The sequence below is a fragment of the Notolepis coatsorum genome (genome assembly GCF_963971535.1).
Source record: "Notolepis coatsorum genome assembly, chromosome: 6".
NCBI classification, from domain to species: Eukaryota; Metazoa; Chordata; class Actinopteri; order Aulopiformes; family Paralepididae; genus Notolepis; species Notolepis coatsorum.
The window spans coordinates 168,516,939-168,544,914 of NC_140170.1; the positions used below are offsets into that span (position 1 = coordinate 168,516,939).

Sequence of the window (27,976 nt, forward strand, 5' to 3'; positions counted from 1 at the left end):
TTTTCTTTTATTGGCGATTTGAATTCATATTTCATCAATGGAGCCTCGGGTTAGTGCTGCAGAGTCTCTCTGAGCTCAATTGGGAAGATACCGCCCCCTATCGTCTCTCCCGGTGTAACTGCACCCCATTACTTTAGACTGATGCAGGGGGAGTGGTCAGTTTGCTCATTTTACTTTTCCGTCGAGCCAACTGAAGAGACCAAGTGATCGCCGGCCATCAGAACAGCGTGGATTATGTATTTACAGTACCAACACTGTAATCAATAAGCGTGATCGATATTTGGAATGGCGATCAGGAATTGGAATAATCTTTTTGGATAACATCTGATCTCAGGTAAGGAATTTATTTGACCAGTCTTAGGATAATCAGACCTGTTTTCACGGAGATATAAGCTTTTGCCCTATGCCTGTGTGTGTGTGTGCGCGGTGATCGCTGATGAGGAAATGAGAGAATATATTTTTCAGCCCGCCTCTATAGCGTGCATAAGTACACATAATATACTATCGATAATCTAGCGTTTATTTGAAAACTATTCATAAATAGAAAAATGTAAACGTTTTTGTGTATGCTAGAATATTCCAGTAAATGCCGTTTATCACGTAATCTATATATTTTCCTTGAAAACGAGGGCTTTTCAAAATGCTATAAAACGAAAATGAACCGATAAAAAAACAATCCGTTTCGACAATGTTGACCGCAAACAAGTCATTACATAGCCATAATTTAAGAGAGATTATGCGTTCACAACGCTATCATTGAAGTGGGTGCCGGCACTCAACGGGGTTTCCAATGTTAAATGGCTGGCACTCAAACTGTTAATATACAAAAAAATAATATACTAATACACTATTAATATACTAAAAATATACTTTCAGTACAGAAAAATATACACATTTTCTACTTGGGAATACAAGTGTATAACCCCCCCCCCCCCCCCAAACACACGCACAGTGGCCCCTCCTCTTTCCGTCAGTCTTTCTGTCCATTCAGTTTTTACCCGCCACCCCCCTCCATCCCACCCTCCTCCATTCATCCGATATGTTCCAGTCGTCCAAACTCAATGACACAGCAGAGAGCGGCGGATCTCCTGGGCGGCGGGCAGACAGCGGGCAGACAGCTGCACACTGGCACACTCTCATCAGAGTAGTGTTACACGCTCAAGCCGGCCTCCTGTTAGCATTAGCGACGTCTATTCTGGACGGTGACCGTCCGCTCCCAGTGTTACCCGGGGCCTGGGAACGTTTTCAGTGGCCCTGCTCCTCACCCAGTGTCTCTGAGCACACGCGTAGGTAGGCTAGCCCGGGTCCCACGCGATGTGAGGGGAGCGCTGCCGTAGTGGTGTACCTCATGGTGAGGTGTCGAAACGTGAAGGTGAGGTTGTGTTAAAAGAACACGTCGAAATTTTTGGGAAATTAGCTTACCGTCTTCTCCAGAGAGAGACGAGAAGATAGATACCAGTTTCCTCTCTGTGCGTTCAGTAGAAAGCTATCTGGCTGCACGTTAGCGTAGCTTAGCACAATGAATGGAAGCGGACAGTGTCCGGTTAGCCTAGGCATTGTCCAACTAACGCCTCTCCCGAAGGCTAACCAGCACTGTCCACTTCCATTCATTGTGCTAAGCTAGGCTAACGTGCAGCCAGATAGCTTTCTACTGAACGTACAGAGGAAACTGGTATCTATCTTCTTGTCTCTCTCTGGAAAAGACGGTAAGCTAATTTCCCAAAATGTTGGTGTGTTCCTTTAACACTTTGAGTGCCAGCCACGACAATTGTCGTTTTATCAGCCCCCCCGTGAGTGCCGCCGACGACAAATGTCGCTTATTTTTTTTATTAGCGATCTGAATTCATATTTCATCAACCTTGTCTCCCGTTGGTACAGCAGCCCCTCCAGGAGCTCAGATGGGAAAAAAGCGCCCCCTATCGTCTATCCCTGTGTAACTGCAGGTCAGTCGATTAGACTGACCTGGGATCTGTAGATCTGTATAGGTGGAGCCAACTGGCTCCATTGTGCTGGCGAGCCGTCTGATCAAGAGGGATCTGATCGCGAGACGGAAAGCAGCCTGGAATATATATTTACAGCAGCCAATAATCAATCAATAAGCGTGATCGATATTTGGAATGGCGATCAGGAATTGGAATAATCTTTTTGGAGAACATCAGATCTAAGGTAAGGACTCTATGTTACCAGTCTTGGGGTAATCGGAGCTGTATTCACTGAGATAACAGCGTGTCCCTATGTGTGTATGTGTGTGTGTGTGTGTGTGCGTGATCTTGAGGAAACGAGAGAATAGATTTTTCAGCCCGCGTCTATAGCGTGCATAAGTACACATATACTATCGATAATCTAGCGTTTATTTGAAAACTATTCATAAATAGTCCGACAAATGACAACGTGTCTAGTGTATTCGAGAATATTCCAATAAATGCCGTTTATGAGGGAATCTTAAAAAAATGTAAAAGCTTTTCGAAATGCTATAAAAAGGATATGAACCGATTAAAAAACAATCCGTTTCAACAATGTTGACTGCAAACAAGTCATTGATAAGCGACGGGCAGATTAGACACATAGCCATAATTTAAAACATAGATTAGGCGTTTTTAACGCTAACATTGAAGTGGATGATGGCATTCAACGGGGTAAAAATGTAAACAAGGTCGGCACTGAAACTGTTAAGGCACCAATCTGGTGTTTTTTTTTTGACCATATAAAAAAAAGACTTTGATCTATTGGTGGAAAATACGTCTTTGTTGTTTGGTTTGGTACAGGTAGAATCTGTAATGCTGTCAAACAGCGACCTCTAGGCAAAAAAGTCCTGCTTGGTGTTGCACTTTGTTTACATTTTCTGTGTGTTGGGAGTATATTGTGGATTTCTCCAGACCAGCAATAGCAAGCAACCCCTCCTCTATCCCCCACTCAACTCTGACCCCGTGAGGCTCCTTGTCCAGAGGTCGCCGCTTGCCACAATATGGATTCCGAGTATAGCCGACACAAAGTGCCGCTCAGATCCATAATCTTTACTGAACAGTAGATCGTTAGTTTGACGGCCACTACAATGGACACAAAAGATTGATATATTTCTTGATGAGATCTTTCTTTCTTCTTTCTGCTTTGATTTCTGACATGTTGAGTGCACGTTGTGTCTTGGTGTCCGATTTTAGTATTGGGGGAAATTCGGTTAACCGTCTGACGTGTTGTGAACTCATTCCACATGCCAGGCTTTGGAGAAAGGTACTTCCTGGTGCACAGCTATGATCTACACACAGTGGTAAATGGACTGCATTTATATAGCATCTTTATCCCACACTCACCTTCACCCACACGCACAGCAATGGTGGAAGTAACCACGCAAGGTGGTTGGGGGTTCAATGTCTTGCTCAAGGACACAATGTGAGGAGGAGCCGGGATCAAACTGGAAACCTTCAGATTACCAGATGACCGCTCTACCTCCTGAGACACTGCTAACCCTAACCTTCAGATTACCAGACGGCCTGCTCTACGTCCTGAGACACTGTTAACCCTAACCTTCAGATTACCAGACGGCCTGCTCTACCTCCTGAGACACTGCTAACCCTAACCTTCAGATTACCAGACGGCCTGCTCTACCTCCTGAGACACTGTTAACCCTAACCTTCAGATTACCAGACGGCCTGCTATACGTCCTGAGACACTGTTAACCCTAACCTTCAGATTACCAGATTACCTGCTCTACCTCCTGAGACACTGTTAACCCTAACCTTCAGATTACCAGACGGCCTGCTCTACGTCCTGAGACACTGTTAACCCTAACCTTCAGATTACCAGACGACCTGCTCTACCTCCTGAGACACTGTTAACCCTAACCTTCAGATTACCAGACGACCTGCTCTACCTCCTGAGACACTGTTAACCCTAACCTTCAGATTACCAGACGACCTGCTCTACCTCCTGAGACACTGCTAACCCTAACCTTCAGATTACCAGATTACCTGCTCTACCTCCTGAGACACTGTTAACCCTAACCTTCAGATTACCAGACGACCTGCTCTACCTCCTGAGACACTGTTAACCCTAACCTTCAGATTACCAGATGACTGCTCTACCTCCTGAGACACTGCAGCAAGCAGACCCATCAACATTCTTGCAACACCATGAACGGTGCCATTCACATTCCCTCTCTCTGTCCTACTTCATCTCCCTCTTTCATCCTCTCATCTCTCCCTCTCTTCATCCGTCTCTCCCTCTCTTTATCTCTCTATCCGTGGCCTTCTTTCTAAACGGGACAGTAGACAAAGTGTCCAGTCAAGCCTCCTAATTGGCAGCTCTCATGGGCGACTGAGTCCCAACTGTTCCCCGCCATCCACTCTCCACCTTTCCATCTTTTCCCCTCACTCACTCCCTCTATCCTTCTAACCCACTCCCTCTATCTATCATTCTCACCCACTCCCGCTGTCCTTCTCACCCACTTCCTCTATCCTTCTCACCCACTCCCTCTATCCTTCTCACCCACTCCCTCTATCATTCTCACCCTCTCCCTCTATCATTCTCACCCTCTCCCTCTATCCTTCTCACCCACTCCCTCTATCTATCATTCTCACCCACTCCCTCTATCCTTCTCACCCACTCCCTCTATCTATCATTCTCACCCACTCCCTCTATCCTTCTCACCCACTCCCTCTATCTATCATTCTCACCCACTCCCTCTATCCTTCTCACCCACTCCCTCTATCTATCATTCTCACCCACTCCCTCTATCCTTCTCACCCACTCCCTCTATCTATCATTCTCCCCACTCCCTCTATCCTTCTCACCCACTCACTCGCTCTATCCTTCTACCCACTCCCTCTATCCTTCTCACTCACTCCCTCTATCCTTCTCACCCACTCACTCGGTCAATCATTCTCTCTACTACTCTATCCTTCTCTCTCCTCCCTCTATCCTTCTCTCTCCTCCATTCATCCTTCTCTCTCCTCCCTTCATCCTTCCCTCTCCTACTCTATCATTATCTCTCCTCCCTCTATCATTATCTCTCCTCCCTCTATCCTTCTCTCTCCTCCCATCTTTCTCTGTCATTTTCTCTCCTCCTCCATCCGCCTCTCTCCTCCATCCTCCTCTCCTCCATCCTCCTCCTATCCTTCTCTCTTCTCTCTATCCTTCTCTCCTCCATCCTCCTCTCTCCTACCTCTATCCTTTTCTCAGACAACCTCTCTACCTCCTGAGACACTGCTAATAACCTACAGATTACCAGACAACCTGCTCTACCTCCTGAGACACTGCTAATAACCTTCAGATTACCAGATGACTGCTCTACCTCCTGAGACACTGCTAATAACCTACAGATTACCAGACAACCTGCTCTACCTCCTGAGACACTGCTAATAACCTTCAGATTACCAGACGACCTGCTCTACCTCCTGAGACACTGCTAATAACCTTCAGATTACCAGACAACCTGCTCTACCTCCTGAGACACTGCTAATAACCTTCAGATTACCAGACGACTGCTCTAACTCCTGAGACACTGCTAATACCCTTCAGATTACGAGATGGCCACTCTACCTCCTGAGACACTGCTAACCAGGGGAGGAAATTAGGCCACTTTACTCGCCAAATGCAAGTATTTTTTACGTTTGGCGAGTGATTCATGAAGACCACTCGCCAGTCTGGCGAGTATACAAAAAAATAAAACATTCTGCAATCACTGCACTGGCAAACGGTGCGCGTCTTCTGAGTGTTCGCTTTAGTTGACAGTGCCACGAGAGCACTGCACAAGACCCGCGGACATATAATGTTTAATAAACGTTTGCGCAGTACTGGCCAACCCGCGGACATATAATGATAAAAGTCCTGCGTTACTAGGCTAGCCATCAGGAGCACTCGCAAACAGATAACGTTAAACACAGCAGAATATGGAAAACAGACAAGACTGACCAACGGGGAACTGCATCCAACCCTAGTACAACCATCGAGTATAAGTTACTAAGGACACATTTAAATCAGAGGTGTAATGTTGTCTACTGGAACTGTATACAGTGGTTAGCTTCTAGTTAGCGTTATATAGCTGCTTGCTAGCTAACGTTAGCCCCGTGTGCTCAAAGCAGCCAGCTAGGTGTATCTGTTATGACTATAATGTTTCCGAAAAAGCACCGGACTACGACGTAAGGTTAGACATTTTATTTCATGCTCAAAAGCCCCTGGCTTGCACATCGCAGTCACGAAAGGGGCTAGCTCAACCAGTGCACTGTGCACGTCAACAGCACACCAACCCAACTGACGTTACCACAACACTTGACGGTACTTCACAGCACTGTCGTAAGACCACCGTGCTGTCTTAAAGGCACAGTGTGCCTACCCAGATGCATACACAACATTGACGCGGCTTGACATACAAAGAAGTAATTATCACAATTAGCGATTTTTTTTGTCTGGTAAAAAATCAGTTTGGCTGGTAAAAAAAATCAGATACTCGCCAGTTGGCTGGTAAGCCAAAAAGTTAGTTTCCTCCCCTGCTGCTAACCCTAACCTTCAGATTACCAGACGGCCGGTCTACCTCCTGAGACACTGCTAACCCTAACCCTCAGATTACCAGATAACCCTAACCTACTGAGTCAGGTAATCATAATGTAACTCAGCCTTCTGAAAACCACTGGGTTGTGTTATTCTCACTAACACTCTACTACAAACTCTGCACGTCAAACATCCGTATTCAGAAGAGTGCGCTTGTCTCCTGAGTGCATCCAGTTTGATCTCCATTTTCACGAACAGAATATGCCATATTTTTGCTATAGACACATAATAGTGTACCCATATTGGCCAAATTGCATTTCCCATCAATTTGTATTCTGAATTAATTTAAGACATATTTTATTTTAGTTTTGAAGAGTCCGGATCGTCGTGGCTTCACAGAATGAGACCTCTCCCTTTGGCCAAGGCGGAGTCACCTCACACCTAGCCCCTGGCACCTAGCCCCTGGCACCTAGCCCCTGGCACCCAGCCCCTTTCCCTTCTCACTCCAGACTCTCCCCCTTCCCACCACTCGTGTCCCACTTCAGAGCCTGTGACCAGGGCACACAAATTCACACCTCTCTGCTCCTCCTCCCCCAGAGTCGCCGAGTGCTGTCTCTCCCTGTCTCTCTCCCCTTTCAACCCAGCCGCAGCACTGAGGCTGTCTCCATACGTCTCCTCCTCCTCCTCCTCTTCTCTCTGCCGCAGCACTGAGGCTGTCTCCATACGTCTCTTCCTCTTGTCTCTGCTACAGAGCTGAGGCTGTCTCCATACGTCTCTTCCTCCTCCTCCTCTTCTCTCTGCCGCAGCACTGAGGCTGTCTCCATACGTCTCCTCCTCCTCCTCCTCCTCCTCCTCCTCTTGTCTCTGCTACAGAGCTGAGGCTGTCTACATACGTCTCCTCCTCCTCCTCTTGTCTCTGCTACAGAGCTGAGGCTGTCTCCATACATCTCTTCCTCCTCCTCCTCCTCTTGTCTCTGCTACAGAGCTGAGGCTGTCTCCATACATCTCTTCCTCCTCCTCCTCCTCTTGTCTCTGCTACAGAGCTGAGGCTGTCTCCATACATCTCTTCCTCCTCCTCTTGTCTCTGCTACAGAGCTGAGGCTGTCTCCATACGTCTCCTCCTCCTCCTCCTCCTCCTCCTCTCTCTGCCGCAGCACTGAGGCTGTCTCCATACGTCTCCTCCTCCTCCTCCTCTTGTCTCTGCTACAGAGCTGAGGCTGTCTCCATACGTCTCTTCCTCCTCCTCCTCCTCCTCCTCCTCCTCTTGTCTCTGCTACAGAGCTGAGGCTGTCTCCATACGTCTCTTCCTCCTCCTCCTCCTCCTCCTCTTGTCTCTGCTACAGAGCTGAGGCTGCCTGTCTCCATACGTCTCTTCCTCCTCCTCCTCCTCCTCCTCCTCCTCCTCCTCTTGTCTCTGCTACAGAGCTGAGGCTGTCTCCATACGTCTCCTCCTTCCTCCTCCTCCTCTCTCTGCCGCAGAGCACAAGGGGAACCATCGCGCACCTCAGTGATCACAGAGCTCTGATTGCATCCCAACGGATGTAGTCAAATATAAACCACACCTGTACTCGGGTTACCCACCCTTTTGTTTTGTTTACGGGGCGACAGTGGCTCAGGGGGCAGAGCGGTTGGTAATCGGAAGGTTCCCGGTTCGATTCTCACTCCTCTCGGGCAGTGTGTCAAAGTGTCCTTGAGCGAGACACTTAACCCCTAACCGCTCCGGATGAGCAGGTTGGCACCTCGCCTGGTGGCTCCCGCCGTCAGTGTGTGTGTGAACGTGTGAGTGAACGGGTGAACGTGTGAGTGAACGGGTGAACGGGTGAGTGAACGGGTGAATGTGTGAGTGAACGGGTGTGTGAACGTGTGAGTGAACAGGTGAATGTGTGAGTGAACGGGTGTGTGAACGTGTGAGTGAACGGGTGAACGTGTGAGTGAACGGGTGAACGGGTGAGTGAACGGGTGAACGGGTGAGTGAACGGGTGAATGTGTGAGTGAACGGGTGAGTGAACGGGTGAGTGAACGGGTGAATGTGTGAGTGAACGTGTGAGTGAACGGGTGAACGGGTGAGTGAACGGGTGAACGTGTGAGTGAACGGGTGAGTGAACGGGTGAGTGAACGGGTGAATGTGTGAGTGAACGGGTGAGTGAACGGGTGAATGTGTGAGTGAGCGGGTGAACGTGTGAGTGAATGGGTGAACGTGTGAATGTGTGAGTGAACGTGTGAATGTGTGAGTGAACGGGTGAACGTGTGAGTGAACGGGTGAACGTGTGAGTGAACGGGTGAATGTGTGAGTGAACGGGTGAATGTGTGAGTGAACGGGTGAACGTGTGAGTGAACGGGTGAACGTGTGAGTGAACGGGGGAATGTGGGGCACAGGTTGTAAAGTGACCATGGAGTGAGATGAACTTGGGCAACGGCATGTCATGTCATTTTACTCACTCAGACATAATCTACATTACCTCGACATAAAGTCTGAGTCATTCATTTGTCAGGCGCTCCCCGCCGATGTTGTTGAAACGGTCCAACGTCTGCTTTCTGGAGGCCGACAAATTGATTTCCACTCAAAAGTCGTGTTGGATTCAATGTGTCAGCGTTCATACATCATTAGCATAGTCGTCCTGTGACTCAACGTGTTGAGCTTGTTACTCGGGGGAAAAAAGGAATATATTCCTCATTAGTCATTCCAAAAGTAATATTATTAATCGACTTTGATTTAATTTGTTTTGTTACTTGTTACATTACTTTACGCTAATTTGAATTCAAAGCAGTGTGGCCACCTGGGCCTCTAGCTCTGGTCCCTGGGGTGAAATACTCCTTTGCCCCCCTACGCCCCCCCTACTTTACCCCTACCCACTTCTGATGATGTGTCACAGGAAATAGAAATAGAACATTGTTGGTTGTCCCCTTAGATTAGGTGCTAAATATTGTATACTTGTTATTAGGAATTAATTACCACTCGATGTTCATGGTATTCAATTGTTACTCAATTATTACCATTACGGAAATGTATACTCCTTTTTCGGGTTGAGTGACAAGTCTCCCAATCAATCAACGGTTAGAAACGGGTGACTAGCTTAATTCCAGATGAGGCCTTCTCTTCTCTTCTGCTCTGAAAGACAAACCCTTTCAGTCTTTCAAAAGCTGGGAGCTCTTCTTTAAATACCTAGACCAAAAATAAAGCACACACTTTTTTTATAGTCTCAGAGGCCTTGCCTGTCGTAACTAAATAGAACCCTATTTATTTAAAGGGCAGAGAGGTGGGTCTGTTCTGCCCCGGTGTTTCTGAGCCTGACCGACGGTGACTCGTCATCCATATCCTGCCAGCTGATTAGCCGCCTTTAGCGTTTTTAAAAGGAAAACGTCAACATTTTGGGAAATTTGCTTATTTAACATCTTCCCTGGAGTTAGACGAGAAGATACATACATTTTTCGTCTCTCTGCGTGCATTGGGCTTAGGGAACGCCTGGACCGTTAGCCTAGCTTAGCTTCATCACTGGAAGTGGGGCAGACATCTAGCCTAGTTCACTACAGTCAGGAAATATACTCCAAATACAATCAAAATACAACTCCCAAACGTTCCTGTAAACATGTTGTGACCTGTACATTTACCACGTCTCCCAGTCACACGAGTCTCCCAGTCACAGGGGTCTCCCAGTCACACAAGTCACACGAGTTTCCCAGTCACACGAGTCTCACATGCAGAGTAGGGCTGTCCCCGACTAAGGATTTGGATGGGCGACTATGATTGGCCAAAATTTGCCGTTAGTCGACTATTGGTCAAAAAAATTATAATAATAAAGTATAATATTTTTAAATTTGTAAAGGGGAACTATCTTATAAATGGCCTTTTTGAGTGTTTAGCATTGTTTCCTAGCTATGTGAACTTATATTAATATGATCTATGTCTCAAAATTCTCATATTGGCGCATTCTTCCAATTCTCCTCTCACAATATTCACCCTCACTGAACTGAGTCGTTTGAAAATGTGCCTATATGTGATGTCACATAGTCACTGCTGCATGTTAATGTTCAGCAGACGGCGCAGGCCACACAGTGGTTTAGGTGGCACTGCAGCTGCGGCTGCAAAACAGCTCGAGATCTTGAGGTAGAAAAATGCTGTTTTTGAGGACTTGATTAGAAATACAAAACAATAAATAAAAAAAATATATATATTACAGAGGTGTTCCATAGACTCACAGGAATTGTGTAAAAGTGCCCAAATAGTGAAAGAAATAGTAAAATAGTTCCCCTTTAAATTATTATATATTTTTTTATCATTCCATTTGGGCTGTGGGGGTGCTTAATGTCTGAAGGAGTTGACAGAAGGCTTCTTGTCCTCTGCAAAAGCATGCAATTGGTCCACTGATGGATACATCTTGATATTTGTCTAGTCTAGTAGTGTGTTCATTAGATGGGTGAAATCCTCTTTCAGTGCCTCTGTGCCTGTTTTCGTAGGCAGTTAGCCTCTGGTATGCGTGCCATTAGCGTTAGCCACGCTTCTAGGCCTCTTTTCTTTTGGAAAGAATGATAAAAAAAATTATTATATATATATATTTTTTTTGTATTATTATATTCGAGGTTGGCTAGTCGACTACGGCTCCTTTCGACCGATTAGTCGACTAATCGACTAATAGGGGTCAGCCCTAATGCAGAGAGACAAAAAAGGTATGCATCTTCTTGTCTAGTTTTCCTTTAAAGTAAACATATGATTGTAACGTCAAGGAGAAGTGCTCGTCTCCATTCCTAAATCCCATTGCATAGTAATATCTAAAGGGAAATCCAGGAAGCCGTCTACGTTACAAGCTACACAAAAGGATTAAGCCCAAGCGAGCCACGTCCTTGGAAGCAACAAGCCAATTTACCTGAGGTGTTGCACATAAATGATGTAATAAACATTAACATTAACATTACAACCAACCACACAATCAGCCAACCTACTTGTGTGTTCACCGCATCTAACGTTAGCGCTAGCCAACGCGGAACACCAGCCTGAACCGACCACAGTCAGTCAGCCAATTCGGTCAGGGAATTCACGACCAAATGTTAGGCTCTAAATGTGAAACTAGAGACCCTGAGGAGACCAAAACGTACCGGCCATGACATGCTTAGATCACTGGCAAAGGAGGTCGATTTTGCTCCAAAGTTAAGCTATTTTAAGCTAGCCGCCATGGGGCATGGCCATTTTCAAAGGCGTCCCTTGACTTCTCACCTCAATATATCTGAATGAAAAGGGGCTCAATAGAACCACACAAGCCTCCTCACACAGCCTGATCTATGGTAGTCACATGCAGAGTTAGGCCCAAGCCATGCAGTCTTCTTTACATGTAGTACATACGTTACTATAGGCCTTTTTAATAAGTAATATACACACACATATATATATATATTGTTCAACTGTAAAATATCCCACGTCCTCCAGTATATATCGTTGTCACAACAACCCACAACTAAGTTTGAGGGATCCTTCCTAAAAAGGTGTGCGAATAATTATTTTTTACTCTCACATATCGGCCTGTCCAGTATAGGTTGGGCTCTATCTCAGACATTGCTAATATGGATAGACCTGTGTGGGTCTGAGTAGCTGATGTTTGTTTGTGGTCTGACGGTGTGCATGATCAGTAAATTGGAGAGTTGGAGATATGTTTATGTTCCTGTTTTTATCTAACTTTATGTTTTGTTTTTGAATGTCTGTATAGGTCTGTAGATTTGAATCATAGACCGGGCCGTTGGTTGGATGGACAGGACTGGATTACAATGGCACAGATATGAATTAGCGTATATGTATGGTCTGTATCTGCATATCTATTATATACCATGTTTGCTTTTTTATTTTAATTGTATTTCTGATTTATTACTCAATTAGTCAAATCTTTCAGCTGTGAATACCAGCCACGGAAAAATTATTTATTTATTTATTTATTTTAAACCATATCGCCCAGTCACAGAAAGAATATATTTATTTATATATTCTAAACCATATCACCTAGCCACAGAAAGCATATATATATTTATGTATGTATGTATTTATTTATTTAATTTTTTTTACATTGTGAATTGCTCTTAAAAGAGAGACTTGGGTGGACAAGCCAAGAAACTCCAGTTATAACAAGCCATGCTATGATCTTGCACAATAGCTTGGCCTGAGTAGCCATGGAAAAGGCAACACAAGTTCAAAGATTGTGCCAAATATGTATTTTAAACAATATCACACAGCCAGAGAAAGCATATATATTAGTGATGCACGATATATCGGCCGATATGGCAGTTTTTTTTACACATCGGTATCGGTCCGACATCAAGATAGGGCAGATATTTAAAAATATATACCGGTACTTTATTTTTATTTATTTATTTTTTAATCTTTTTTTTTTTTTTTTTTTTTTTTTTACATGTTTTGGCCTTAAATAGTTTAAAAATATCAGTAATTTCTGAAAATAAGTTACAAAAGTGTTTTCTATACAGAGATATCGACATCGGTAAATATCGGTATCGGCCAGAACAGCAATATTAATATCGGTTATCGGTATCGGCCACAATTTTCACATCGGTGCATCACTAATATATATATATATTTATGTATTTTAAACAATATCACCCAGCCACAGAACGCATGGCACGTCCAGTGTTTTCCCTCAAGGAGGGGTGGAGGGGTGGAGGGGGGGGTAACTTTACCACTTTAAGAAAACAAGCAGCAAGCAAAGTTCTTTTCAATTCCAACCTGCACCTTGTAACCAGGCTCGGATAATAAACACAGAACCCTCCGGCTCAGCAGGACGGACTGTGGGCCTGGCGCTCCGCCCTGACAGACTCAGTGAGGGAGACGTGTCCAAACACAGAGACGGAGAGCTGTTGTAGGCAAGGGAGTGTACAGAGACACACTCAGATTGAATAGGGCAAGTCATTATGGTGCCCAATGCCCCCCCCCCCCCCATCTCCCCTCTAACAACGAGAACTATTAATTGTATTCTGGCCACTTTGATCTGCCGCCCAAAGCTGAATCGGAGAGACGTTTTGCCGACATTGGAATTCCCATGTTGTTGTAGTACCTCAAGCACCTGTGAGGCGCGGACTGAGAGGCAGATGGAGAGAGAGAGAGAGACATAGAGAGAGAGAGATAGAGAGAGAGAGAGAGAGAGAGAGAGAGAGAGAGAGAGAGAGAGAGAGAGAGAGAGAGAGAGAGAGAGACATAGAGAGAGAGGCAAGTTCTTCCAAGCCATTAGACATGTAGTGATGGTGATTTTCAGGCCCTATGCTGCTCAACAGCGGTACACAGACACTGAGTGTGTGTGACAGCTGGATAACTGTGCGTGTGTGTGTGTGTGTGTGTGTGTGTGTGTGTGTGTGTGTGTGTGTGTGTGTGTGTGTGTGTGTGTGTGTGTGTGTCAGTGCACGTGTAGCGATGCCATTGTCACGCTTACACTCACACACACACACACACACACACACACACACACACAGCCGTCCATGCAAATACACTTTGCACAGAATTACAGCAGGACAATAGACCAAAGCAGATCACCATGGTAACGAACTGAGAGGGGACAGGGCGTTGAGGAGGGGAGCTAAAGATATATATATTATATATATATTAAGGCTGTCAATCGATTAAAATATTTAATCTGATTAATCGCATGATTGTCCATAGTTAACTCGCGATTAATCGCAAATGAATCGCATATTTTTTATCTGTTCTAAATCTACCTTAAACATGTCCTTTTCAAGTTTTAATACTCTTATCAAGATGAGAGTCAACACATGCTTGCTTTATGCAGCCATTTCTCACAAAAGGATGACCCTCATGCATTGCAAATTTGCATCAAATTCAAAACAGAGTGATGCACAAAATAACTTAAAAGAAAATAATAATTTAAAACAATGAATAAAGTGTGCATGAAATAATAGGGGAAAGAAAACGTTAGGAACTTGTTACATTCACCCACACAAGGGGTGAGTAATCACACCCCCCCCCCTCTCTCTCTCACACACACACTCTCCCAGCTCTCTTTCTCTCTTTCTCTCTTGCCCCTCTCTCTCTCTCACACGCACACACTCCCAGCTCTCTTTATTGCCCCTTCCTCATCTCTCTCTCACCCCCACCCTCTCTCTCTCTCTCTCTCTCTCTCTCTCTCTCTCTCTCTCTCTCTCTATCTTAAAAATAATTTAAAAACGTTAATCTTGCGTTAAGAAAAATAGTAGCGTTAAAAGAATTGACAGCCTTAAAGGAAAAGATTTTGGGAAATTAGCTCATTTAACATCTTCCCTGGAGTTAGACAACGTAAATGTCGAATTCAATAATTTTTTATTTCTCCACGTGGTACAGTAAATACACAGGTCACAACATGTTTACAGGAATGTTTTGGAGTTGTATTTGGAGTGTATTTCGTGACTGTAGGGGACTGTAGGGAACTTCAGGGTAAAGGACTGCCCCACTTCCAGTGATGAAGCTAAGCTACGCTAACGGTGCGGGCGTTCCCTAAGCCTAATGCATGCAGAGAGACAAAAAAGGTATGTATCTTCTTGTCTAACTCCAGGGAAGATGTTAAATAAGCTAATTTCCCAAAATGTTGGAGTTTTCCTTTAATATATATATATGTATACGTATATAATCTTTTTTTGTTTGTTTTGCAAGCACATGATATACCGGTAGTTGCAGTTTAGTTTTCGTATTTTTCTAAAGTCAAGTTTTTATTTCTATTTCAGTTAAGTCAAATGTTATTTTGACTAAGTATAATAACCTTGGTCTGCAGATGACAAAGAGGAGAATACAGCCTTCACCTAAAAAGAAATCGGCCTAATAATAATTCATAGTAGGGATGGGTGATTAAACAAGTTTAAATTTAAATTATAATTTTGTCATCGCACGTGAAAACAAGATAATCAAGTAAAAATTATTATTGTGCTGCATGCCTTTTGTCAATGCAGCACACCATTCCTTCACCGTAGTACCCCCCCCCCCCCCCCCTCCAGCTGGGAGCCACAGTGCATGTATTTTTAAATGTCTTTGGTAACTTGTAGAAGATGACATTGTATGATGTTTTCAAATCAATGAGTAATTGTGTTTAATAATCGTGATTAATGATTTTGATATCAATCAAAATAATCCTGATTATCATTTTTGCCATAATCGAGCAGCCCTGGTTCATAGTATTCTCATACCACACCACCGCTCACTTAATGATGATCACCTTCTGTTACACATGTTGTTTGTGACCAAGGTGTCCTGCGATGGAATACTATGAATTCTACATCATTCCCTTCTGTATTTGGTTTTCAATATAAAACATGTGGTGAAATAACTAAGTGTATTACAGTAGGACTTTTTAAACATTATCAGCACATTTTAACAATACCACGATAATACCGTGATCATTTTTAACCGTGATGTGAAACCTTCGTGGCGTTTTTCATCTCTACTGTATAAAACCTGAGCAGAACACAGTTCTTCCACTCCTTACTTTCACACACTCCTCTTTTCACCTCAATATATCTCACACACAATGTATTCTAGTCCCACGCAGTTTTGGGGCAAAACCGTGTAGTGATGTGATTAACATGCGGGTAAGTGACTGTGTGCTTCATTATCTCTCGTGAATACAATGAGAGAGTAAGTGATCTACTACAGACCGAGTTGTTTCAGTCTGATTTACTATGGAGTTGTTTCAGTCTGATTGACTACAAACTGACTTGTTTCAGTCTGATTTACTACAAACTGAGTTGTTTCAGTCTGATTTACAACTGAGTTGTTTCAGTCTGATTTACTACAAACTGAGTTGTTTATATATAATATTCCATGCAATAAGCAAGTTATCTCCAAATCACTCCTCAAATAGAATTAAACGTCATGAAAGGAGACCATACAGAACATCTCATCACTCTTTACAGGGCCCTTCAGAGGACCAGCACACGTGGTGTGGAGGGGCCCTTCAGAGGACCAGCACACATGGTGTGGAGGCCCCCGCATCACTCTCTACAGGGCCCTTCAGAGGACCAGCACACATGGTGTGGAGGGGCCCTTCAGAGGCGTGGAGGGCCCCGCAGCAGGCCGTGTTCTACGTGGCTTACCTTTCCAAACTGGTCAAAGTACTGCTTGACATCTTCGATGGTGGTGTTGACGGACAGGCCTCCCACGAAGATCTTCTTTGTCCTGGTCACCAGCTAGAGGCGTGGGGAGGAGAGCGAGGAGGTTGTCTAACAAATCAAAGCTTTTCTCAGTGGGATATGATGCAGCATTCAGCAGAGTGTGTGTTGTGCATGCCTGCAAGTGCCTTGATGATGTGATGATGTCAATGGTGTGCTTATGTGTGTTGATTTGATTATTATTATATATATATATTTTTTTTAAATCTTTATTTCGAACATGTAAATAAATACAAACAATATAAAATCAAAACAAATCATTGATCTCAAGAAATTAAATGGGAAAAAATGAAAAAATAAACCAAAGCAAAACATAACTCAATTTACATCGAAAAGGAGTAGGAAGAAGTATACATTTATTTAATCCTACCCCTTTTCCACTACTCAAATGAGTGTACTAATTTAAAACCTTACAAAACAAATATATATATATATGCAAAACAAAAAACAAAAACTATATACCGGTATGTAAAACATGAAAGAAATAAAATAAAAATGTAAACACCCGTGAATGTCAAATCCCTTCCTCATCCCTGTACCTCGTGAACATCATTTCCTTATACATCAGTTTGAATTGCCTCATATTTGGACATTGCTTTAGCACCACATTCAGACTGTTCCACAGTTTCACTCCACATATTGAGATGCAGTGTCTTCTCATGGTAGTGCGTACACTAAGAACTTTTAAATTGAGTTCTCCCCTCAGATTATAACCCCCCTCTCTATCAAAGAACAGTTCTTGAATGTTTCCTGGAAGTACATTACCTTTTGCTTTATACATTAATTGTGCTGTTTTAAATTCCACAAGATCATTTAACTTTAATGTTTTTTACTTAAAAAATAATATGTTTGTGTGATCTCGATAACCTCCAATGTGAACTATCCTTATGGCCTTTTTTGGAGTATATGTCTATATGTGTTTATGTCTATGTGCGCCTATATGTGTTGATGCTTATGTGTGTCTATGCCTATGTGTGTCTATGTGTGTCTATGTGTGTTTATGTCTATGGTGTGCTTATGTGTCAAGTCAAGTCAAGAGTGTGCTTATGTGTGTTTATGTCTGTGTGCCTATATGTGTTTATGTCTATGTGTGTTTATATCTATGTGTGTGTCTATATGTGTGTATGTCTATGTGTGTCTATATGTGTTTATGTCTATGTGTGTTTATATCTGTGTGTCTATATGTGTTAAGTCTATGTGTGTCTATATGTGTTTATGTCTATGTGTGCCTATATGTGTTTATGTGCCTATAGGTGTTTATGTTGTCATGTGTGGTAACTGGTACATACATGATTGCCACTTCTTATTTTTATAATTCTGTTTCTAGGAGAGTAGCAGTCATAACATGGGAGTCAATAACATGAGAGTCAATAACATGGGAGTCAATAACATGGGAGTCAATGACATTGATATTTAGCCAGCTTATGCAATTTTCTTTTATAGATTTCTAACTATTATCTATCAGGGCTGTACACTGCGATGATATCGTCGCGAATTGCCCCTTTAATTGGCCGTTGCGATTGGTAAATATTATCTGGGGGCGGGCTTGCGAGTAGTGCTTTCAAGCCTTGCATTCGCATTTCACTCCTAAATTATCCAAGGCGTGTGATGACGCCACTCACGCGAGCTGAGCAGTGAGCACTCAGCAGGCATGATCAGCGGGAACAATTGACTGAGCACTCACTCTGATAGACTGGCTGACTGTCTGATTTAGCTATGAATAAAAGTAAAGTTAGTATTGCTTCATATTTTCGACGCGTTCGACCTCCTATAGTGAGCCGAACTGAACTGAACTCAGACACACTGAGAGAGCTGCAGCGTCTGCTGCTCCTCCTCCCTCCCGCACCGTGGCTGTTGTAAACACTAGTCTAGTGGGACACTGGGACCTCGGTGAGCCGGCTAGCTACTGATAGCTATCAACAAATGATCCAGTAAGTCTAGTAGTGCATGATAGCTCGCGTTAGCTTACTGTTCAAAACGAAACGTCCCATTAAACTAAATAGTTCAGATAGCTCCTGATATCAATGTCTTATAACACTGAGTCGATGCGTATTCGAGCTGAGGGCACGCTGAATATAGTCAATAGGGTCCAGCTGCAGCGCCGGACAATCCTGGCCGTAGCTGGAGGCTACAGTATAGGGTCCAGCTGCAGCTCCGGGGAATCCTGGCCGTAGCTGGAGGCTACTCGAGTACACACAGACAGTGGAGCTGGTTGCATATAGCGAGCATTTAGACTTGTTGCGTGGTGGCGATGTCTCGCAGATAATACAACTACAAGTATGATTATATAATATATATATTTTATTAAAAAAAATATATATAAATTTTTTTTTCTTTTTTTTAAATCAAAAACAATCGATATAAATAATGGTAAAATTGGTATTTAAAAATGTGCCCCTAAAAAATATTTTTTGCCCCTAAATTTCTAATTCCTAAGTGTGCCCCTAGTGAAAAAGCTTAGCGTACAGCCCTGTCTATTATGTCCTTGTTTATCTACTGGTGCTTATTTTTTTTTCATTACTGTTTGTATCGTTTATTAGGTGAGATACCTTCATAAACCTCTAGAGTTTTATAATTTTTTTTATCTCACCTGCATTTTGTTTCATCGTGCAAATAAACAAACAAAGAAACAAAGTGTCTCCTGGTTTTCCCTCCACAGCCGCGACTCCATTAAAATGACAGATATGTGTATAAGGTCAATGGCAGCGTGTGTGTGTGTGTGCGTGTGTGCATGTGTGTGTGTGCATGTGTGTGTGTGCGTGTGCACGTGAGTTGCCGCCTGCTGTCTTTAGGGTGGGGTTAGGGACATGGGGGTCATGCGTGGTGTCAGGGTGGGCAAGTGGATTGCTGCCCCCCCCCCCCCCCCCCCCACCGGTCACGTGACAGAATCTAATCCGAGCCGACCGCAGCTGACTGATGTGAAGTGACACGTGTGACGTCATCGCTACTCCTCCTCGGAGTTAACCCTTTCCTGGTCCCACTCACCTTAGGCTGGGCCCGACGAGGGAACGCCACCTTCGGGTCAATCTGAGAGAGAGAGAGAGAGAGAGAGAGAGAGAGAGAGAGAGAGAGAGAGAGAGAGAGAGAGAGAGAGAGAGAGAGAGAGAGAGAGAAATAACAAGTTAGGAAAACAGAAGGAAATCCCTTTCACAATCACTCCCAGATCATTAGTTTATGACAATGAATGAATGGATGGATGAATGAATGAATGAATGGGTGGATGAACGAATGGATGGATGAAAGCATGAATGAATGAATGGGTGGATGGATGAATGAATGAATGAATGGATGGATGGATGAATGAATAAATGGACTGGGCAATATTCCCTGAATGTATGTCAAATCTGATACTGACGTTATCAAGTAGATTTTCAACAACAACAAAAAAAGAGAAAAAATATATATAACCAGTATCACTAGTCACTACATAACCATTCAAATAACTTTGATGACATACAGTAGTTCATGATTTATCTAAACTACAAATACAGTCGATGAATTGTTTACATTGTTTAAATTTGTTTGCTGATATAATGCATCTAACTTTTCCCCTTTCGAAAAAAATCACAAATTGGACTACACAGTGCTTTTTGGAACACATGAACAAATCAGATCTGACATGTACAGATGAATACCAGGATACATGTTGTGTACCTCCACTATATCTATGGAATGTCTCATCAACAGCCAAGGCTATATAAATTTAAATAAACATTTCAAAATGATTGAGTGAGGTGGCCGCCTGGCAAACTGAATGTGCAAAGCCTGGCCTGGCATTTGAAAATTGTGTGGAATTGTATGATACTCTCACTAGAGCCGACTGGGCTGATGAATCCAGGTCATATGACCTTGTGGTTACAGACTGAATTCCATCATTGCTCTGATATTTGCTTGTGCAAAACTTACAAACGCCTGTCTCACAAATGGCCCAAACATCAAAGATATTGATATGAAATTAGCATCTCAAAGTACCATTCAGCATAAAAAATACATGTTTGACAAAAGTTATTTCTTCTTAGGCCCAGTCCACATGATCACGGGTATTTTTGACACAGAGGTTTTAAAAAAAAATAATCCTCCGTACACACGAGTGGTTTAAAAAAATAACCGCGTACTCACGCAACTGTAAAATCCGCTACAGAGTGATGTAATATAATTATACATGTAGTACAATGCCAAAGCAAAAGGTGGCGATGTAGTTCAAACATGAAGGCCATTTCAACCAATCAGAAGGGTTGAACGCGTCACTACGTTATCATTGCGCTACACGGGGCGTCCTGCACAAAACAGAAACCCGCCATCTTTAAATTTCCTTAGCATTCATTATTTGTTTGCAGCAAGAACAAAGTGCAATAAACAAAAAAGGATACATTCACTGTGTGTTCTGCCTCATTTGTTGATGAAACAAAACCAACATCAACACAATTTACCACCAAGAGCGGAGAGTTTAGTCTCACAATAAGATAGCTGATTTTGTTAGCTTACGTGCTAATGTGATTGGGATTTACCATTATAATAGTTAGCATTGCGGCTAGCGTACATAACGTACAAAGATCGCTGATTTTGTTAGCTTACGTGTGGTTAGCTGGTGAGGCACTGGTATCGTAGAATGGGAGTGGACATCCTTTAATCATCACGTCATTAATTAATAGATAATTGTCATTTCCAACATAAGTTAATGCTTAATAACGTTACACATGGGGGGACTAGCTTGCTGGACACAAACATTGTTGATGATTGATTGATTGATTGAACATTTTATTAACAGATTGCAGAATGGGTACAATGCAGTACAGCTCAATACACACAATTGTTAAGGCGATGCAGACCAGAGAAAGACTTTCGTCTTGTTTACATCAGGGACCCCCGATATCGATCGCTATTGATTGTTTACTGGTGATGGTGGCCAGGTCTAATATCTGGACGATACGTTTCGAACAAAAGTTTGTTACAATCATTTTCATATAACACTACTTGCGACAGCTCTGCCATAAACACTGGAAATAATCTCGGTTACTATGTCCACACGCAACCACTGAAACCAGGATTCGCCCAAAACTTCACCCTGGACCCGAACATTAAATCACGGTTACATAAAACCCTGCGTTCGTGTGGACTGGGCCTAAGAGTAAAAATTATCCATTTTTTTTTAAAGGGGGGCTCAGTTTTCAGTCTTGTGATATGGTTTCAACTTTTTCATGATCTTGGAACTAGAAACTGCTAACTCACTAATTCCTACAGATTAACCCGAAGGATTTACACGAAATGCACACTTCGAAACACATACCCCGAATAATTGTGACAATACGAGAATCAATTTCAAACAGAAGAATAGAAATAGAAGGGATCAAAACGATTCCTGATATCCACATCAGAGACTCGAGTCCGAGTCCTGGACTGATTTTCAGGACTCGTGACTCGACTTGGACTTGAGCACTGATGACTCGGACTCGATCATTGACTGCATTCGGACTCGGAAGGTGCAGACAAGGACTCTGACTTGTTAATTGATAAAAAATAGTTATTTTATATTTTTTTTTTTATCCCTGATCATTTGGCATAAGATATTGATGATTAGTGCATGTCACAAAGTAAATAAACTCCCTTTGAAATGGTGACCGCTGTGTCATTTATGTTTAATGTAGACCTTTTTTTATTTGTATGTCAGCTCTTTGACTGCCAGAGTGGAGTGACTACAACAATGAGCCACATATATTCATTAGGGCTGCAACTACTGACTATTTTGGTAGTCGACTAATCTGTCGATAATTTTTTCGATTAGTCGACTAATCGAGAAAAAAAATTATATAATTTTTTTTTTAAATAATAATACTTTTTTTTTTGCACTACCTATCTTTGTGAAAGTGGCTTCTCAGCTCTGGTCCAGCTGAAGACAGAGCAGAGGAACAGATTGGACATTGAGCATGACCTCAGAGTTGTTTTGTCTACCATCACCCCAGACTTTGAGACTCTTGTCAGGACCAAACAACATCCCCAGTTATCCCATTAGTTCCCCCAAACTTACTGTCGGTCTGTTATGTTAAGCTAAGAAGTCTTCAGCTGGACCAGAGCTGAGAAGCCACTTTCACAAAGATAGGTAGTGCAAAAAAAATAAAAAATTAAATAAAATAAAATAATAATAATAATAATAATAATAATAATAATAATAATAATAATAATAATAATAATAATAATAATAATAATAATAATAATAATAATAATAATAATAATAATAATAATAATAATAATAATAAATTTAAACAACTAATCGACACAACAATTCCTCGTCGACGATTTTTTTATAATCGACATCGTCGATTATGTCGACTAATCGTTGCAGCCCTAATATTCATATCAAATGAAGACCGTCTGTCACCTCAGAGGCAACACACGACATGTAAGTCAATAGGATGTGGCTGCGATGTACAAAGTCCTTGTACTGAGGAGAGCAGGACAGAGTGCTTGTACTCAGGAGAGCAGGACAGAGTTATTGTACTCAGCAGAGCAGGACAGAGTTATTGTACTCAGGAGAGCAGGACAAAGTCCTTGTCCTCAGGACAGCAGGACAGAGTCCTTGTCCTCAGGAGAGAAGGAGAGCAGGACAGAGTGCTTGTCCTCAGCAGAGCAGGACAGAGTTATTGTACTCAGGAGAGCAGGACAGAGTCCTTGTCCTCAGGAGAGAAGGAGAGCAGGACAGAGTGCTTGTCCTCAGGAGAGAAGGAGAGAGTCCTTGTCCTCAGGAGAGAAGGAGAGAGTCCTTGTCCTCAGGAGAGCAGGACAGAGTCCTTGTCCTCAGGAGAGAAGGAGAGCAGGACAGAGTGCTTGTCCTCAGGAGAGAAGGAGAGCAGGACAGAGTGCTTGTCCTCAGGAGAGAAGGAGAGCAGGACAGAGTGCTTGTCCTCAGGAGAGCAGGACAGAGTCCTTGTCCTCAGGAGAGAAGGAGAGCAGGACAGAGTGCTTGTCCTCAGGAGAGCAGGAGAGAGTCCTTGTCCTCAGGACAGAAGGAGAGCAGGACAGAGTGCTTGTCCTCAGGACAGAAGGAGAGCAGGACAGAGTGCTTGTCCTCAGGAGAGAAGGAGAGCAGGACAGAGTGCTTGTCCTCAGACGTATAGGGTAAAGACAAGATAAATCACATCGTCCCCAGCTGGTGCAGCACAGAGACAGAGGTGAGCAGGACACGACAGGCCACCAGAGTGTCCTCTGGGAGCCAGGTTTAGCTCTTTAAAGCCGATTCTGCTTCCTCCGCCAAACACTAACAGCATAATGGATATCCTACTTTGCCTATTATGTTCCGCATCAGAGGCAGAAAAGGTGACGAGCAGCGGCTGGAACCGGCACAGAGACGCACTCAGATGATAAATCATTGAAATAGAAAGATGTTAATTGTTTGGAAAATGTAGTCGTTACCTAGATACTGTAGTCAGGGAGGAGGTTATGTAATCGGTCCATTCTGTAAGTGAGTGAGTGAGTGAGTGAGTGAGTGAGTGAGTGAGTGAGTGATCGAGTGAGTGATCGAGTGAGTGAGTGAGTGAGTGAGTGAGTGAGTGAGTGAGTGAGTGAGTGAGTGAGTGAGTGAGTGAGTGAGTGAGTGAGTGAGAGAGTGAGTGAGTGAGTGAGTGAGTGAGTGAGTGAGTGAGTGAGTGAGTGAGTGAGTGAGTGAGTGAGTGAGTGAGTGAGTGAGTGAGTGAGTGATCAAGTGAGTGAGTGAGTGAGTGAGTGAGTGAGTGAGTGAGTGAGTGAGTGAGTGAGTGAGTGAGTGAGTAGTCTGTCAGTTCAACAAATGAGATATCTCAAAAAGTAATGGCAGGATCACCGTGAAATCTTTGCAGTGCACATTCATGACCCCTGAGAGGAGGAACCCATGTCCTGTAGCACCATCGCACCAACGTCTTCAAACGGGTGCCTCTCCTCCTGACTCACGACCTTTAGAGGAAGACACCATGACCTTTCCTCTCGTGTCACCATCAAGCCTAATCGAGAACGAGATATCTCCAAAAGTAACAACCGGATTCTCTGTGCACATTCATGACCCCACGAGGAAGAAATGTGACCTTTGACCACTGACCTTTCCTCAAGCGCCACCGTCAGGCCAAACTTTGCATTGTCAAATGAGCACATCTCCTGACACGTTAGTCATACAGTCCTAGAATTTGCTGTGAACAATCATGACCCCTAGAAGAACCAACCTGTTGTTTCTTGTCATCTGTGACCCTTTCTCTAGCGCCACGACATGGTTTTATGCCCTGGGTCTGGTGAGACTGGCAATATCTGCAACTCTCGTTTCTGTCATCTACCCAGTAGAATGTTCAGTTGCATGTGAAAGTAATGGCAAAGTGGGAAGATTGTTGGGCCTTGGTGGAGGTCGAGAGTAAATCTGCATTCTTCTAATTTGACTTTTTGTTCATATTTATTATTCTTTTTGGTGATCAAAAAAGGCCAAAGACTAGTCTGTGCTGGCATGATGTACTAATAAGACAGATTATGGGAAACCTCTAAAGTTGCTACTGCATGATGAGAAACCTCTATTTTTGCTACTACTGCCAATTCCTCATCCCAACAAATTAAAACACCTTCACATGTTCCAAAAACAATTGTGGTGTCCACTTTTGTGAGCGGAGGTGTGATTTCGTCCTGCTCGAGTTTCTAACTGAAGCATTTTAAGGGACTAAGGAGATGACAATGCAGTACTTAACCTCTTAAGCCCTAGCCATATTTTCAGAAGATTTGTCTAAAAGTACATACCCAAGTAAATGGAACATTGCTCCACTTCTACAAGGGCTATTTGCATGTTCTTGGTATTTAGGGACATCTATGGACCTCAGGGAATGTATTCCCAGTGTCAGAAATATTGTGTCTGTTACAATGCTTGAGTAGATTATAATGAACCAAAGGAGAATATAAATTATTATTATTTGTTTTGTATTATTAGTAGTAGTTAGCACCTTCTTGAGATCAAGTGTACAAAAAATCTATGAAAAGAAAAAGCAAATGAACAAAGGGCAGATGATTTACAGGTTTTTTTGTAGATACAGTACTGCATTTTGCCATCCGGACACAGGCTTATAAATTACCTTATTATGGCCAAGTCATACATCTATGGATCGGCCCGAATCTCATCTTTCCAATGGCACAGTTCAATCTGGATTTAGTACCACCAGGCGCCCGTTACAGGACAGAAAATACTGTGAATGAAATTTACTGTAAGTACAGTTACTTTTGTATAATGTCCATAGCTCCGCCATTTTTACCGGATTGTGACAGAGATTTTTCCTAGACGTTCAGAAACAATATACGTTGTATTTTATGGCAATAATGTTGAGGTTCGTTCGACCCATGAGTTGGGTAGTGTAGTTTTATGAAATGTAGACGTCCATCGAAAGCCCTGGGTCTCCTCTTTCTTAGGACTACAACGATTTCATGACATTCGAGATTTTTATAAGCTCATATTTCACTAACAACACTTCAAATCATTGGTAAACAAACGTAGTGCTGAAAATATACACTTTGACTGCTGTTTTGATAGGGTTAGGATATTTACTCTTGGCTACATTTGAAAAGGAAACGCAACATCACTTAATACGGACTGTATTGATCTATTTATGACGTGAAATAAATCTCGGCCCGGTACCGATCGGGCTTAAGAGGTTAAGAGATCAATTGGTTCTTAACTGTCATTGAGGTCAGTCCAACAGAGTTTTAACAGACCTGTCTGTGGGATACAAGGTGCCCTAAAGAGATTAGAAGACACCGACATGGATCATGGAACGACACTGTAGGCTCGTAACATACAGGCATGCTGTACCTTCTGCCTATATAAATATATATATAGTAAACATGGCAGCCCCTTTACAGAAGTGCACACTGTAATACCGTTTGTAACCATTATCCATCATTTAAATATGATTTGTGTATATTATGCGTTCCACGGATCGAAAATAAAATGTGATATTATATTGCTATAAATGTGTACTAGGATTTAGTGGGCAAACGATTTATAGTTCTAAAGTCATGAGAAAGTTGAAACTATATCACAAGAATGAAAACAGAAATAGATAGATTTTTAGGTCATGGCATGCTGTTAAGACGCATACTGTTGGAACATCATAACAATACATCTACTGTATGTAGGTCAAGGTAACATGGTCACGATCAACTACCAGAAGCTCTAGAGTGACAGATTAGCCACAGAGGAGAGAATATATAGACCACAAACAGGGTTTCCGTTCTTTACCAGGGACATCTGTTGACGTCTGACATATTTAAATCTCTCTATTGTCATAGTGACAATAATTCCAGAGTGGGCCAAACTGGCCGAGGTAGCCTGCTTGATCCTTGTCTCGAGTGTGCCAGCAGAGAGAGGGTTGTCTTTCCATTTCAGCAGAGCAGCACTGTCCGTGGTGCTGAACTGGACAGCGAGCAGAGTTTCATTCACTTATACAAAAACTGAAACAGATATATCTTTGGAGGGTCTATTTAACTTGACTCATTATGACTAAGCTTGTCCTACACTCCGGCCATGGGGACGTGTTATGCACATGAGTCTATTGACGGGACTTATTTGTAATATAAGTAAAAGTAGCCTACTTTTAAATATAAATATTATAAATCGACATGCCTTGTCAACCTTGATGTCATTTTATAGTCTATCAGTTGTTTTTAAGCTCACTAAACACATCATATTTTACCGGAATTTCTCCCATTCATCCGGAACATTGAAAGCGTCTAGGACACAGAGCATCAATTCTTTCTAGCGGAAACCGTGGCCACAAAGTAAAATGGCTTAGCCAGATCACTGGAAGAAATTGCTTTTTTTTGGGGGATTGGGATTGAAATTTGAAAAGAAGAAGAATATTCTAATGAACCCAATTAGTTTGTAGAATATTCATCAGGGAGGCACTTTTTCACTGATCAATTCTGAGCTGATACCGAATAATGTCTCATTACTGAACAGTATAGACTTAGATCATTACTTACTGAGCAGTATAGACTTAGATCATTACTTTTACTGAACAGTATAGACATGTAAATCTTAGTTTTAATAGTATAGACTTAGATCATTAGTTGAACATGAACAGATAAAATATCTTTCTCCATTACAGAACTAGAAATGTGGTGAAAATGCAGAAAATAAAGTAACTTCTCTCTGATTTCTCACATTCCCAGATTCTAACACTGGGTGAATTCTCCAATACCGACACTCTGTTTTTGCCTGGCATCAGCCAGCTCTTCAGCAATACAAGTCGTCCTTAAAAGGGATATTTCACTTCAGTAGATCTTGTAAACATTCAGCAGTCTTACCTCTATCTCTGGTAATCTACAAGTAAGCTAGTGACCACTGCTGTCCCCGTTTTCCACT

The 27,976-nt window shown here is 42.8% G+C and overlaps 1 protein-coding gene across 2 annotated transcripts in view; it reads right to left on the reverse strand.

The window, feature by feature from the left end:
• LOC311231099 (RNA-binding protein Musashi homolog 1-like) overlaps positions 1-27,976 on the reverse strand; it is a 74,823-nt gene that overhangs the window by 33,108 nt on the left and 13,739 nt on the right. For both annotated transcript variants that reach the window (XM_084317588.1, XM_084317587.1), the window contains exons 5-6: positions 19,606-19,647; positions 16,546-16,638 (exon numbers count right to left, since the gene is read on the reverse strand). In XM_084317588.1, coding sequence (XP_084173714.1) covers positions 16,546-16,638; positions 19,606-19,647 — 135 coding nt within the window. The remainder of the gene's footprint in view (positions 1-16,545; positions 16,639-19,605; positions 19,648-27,976) is intronic.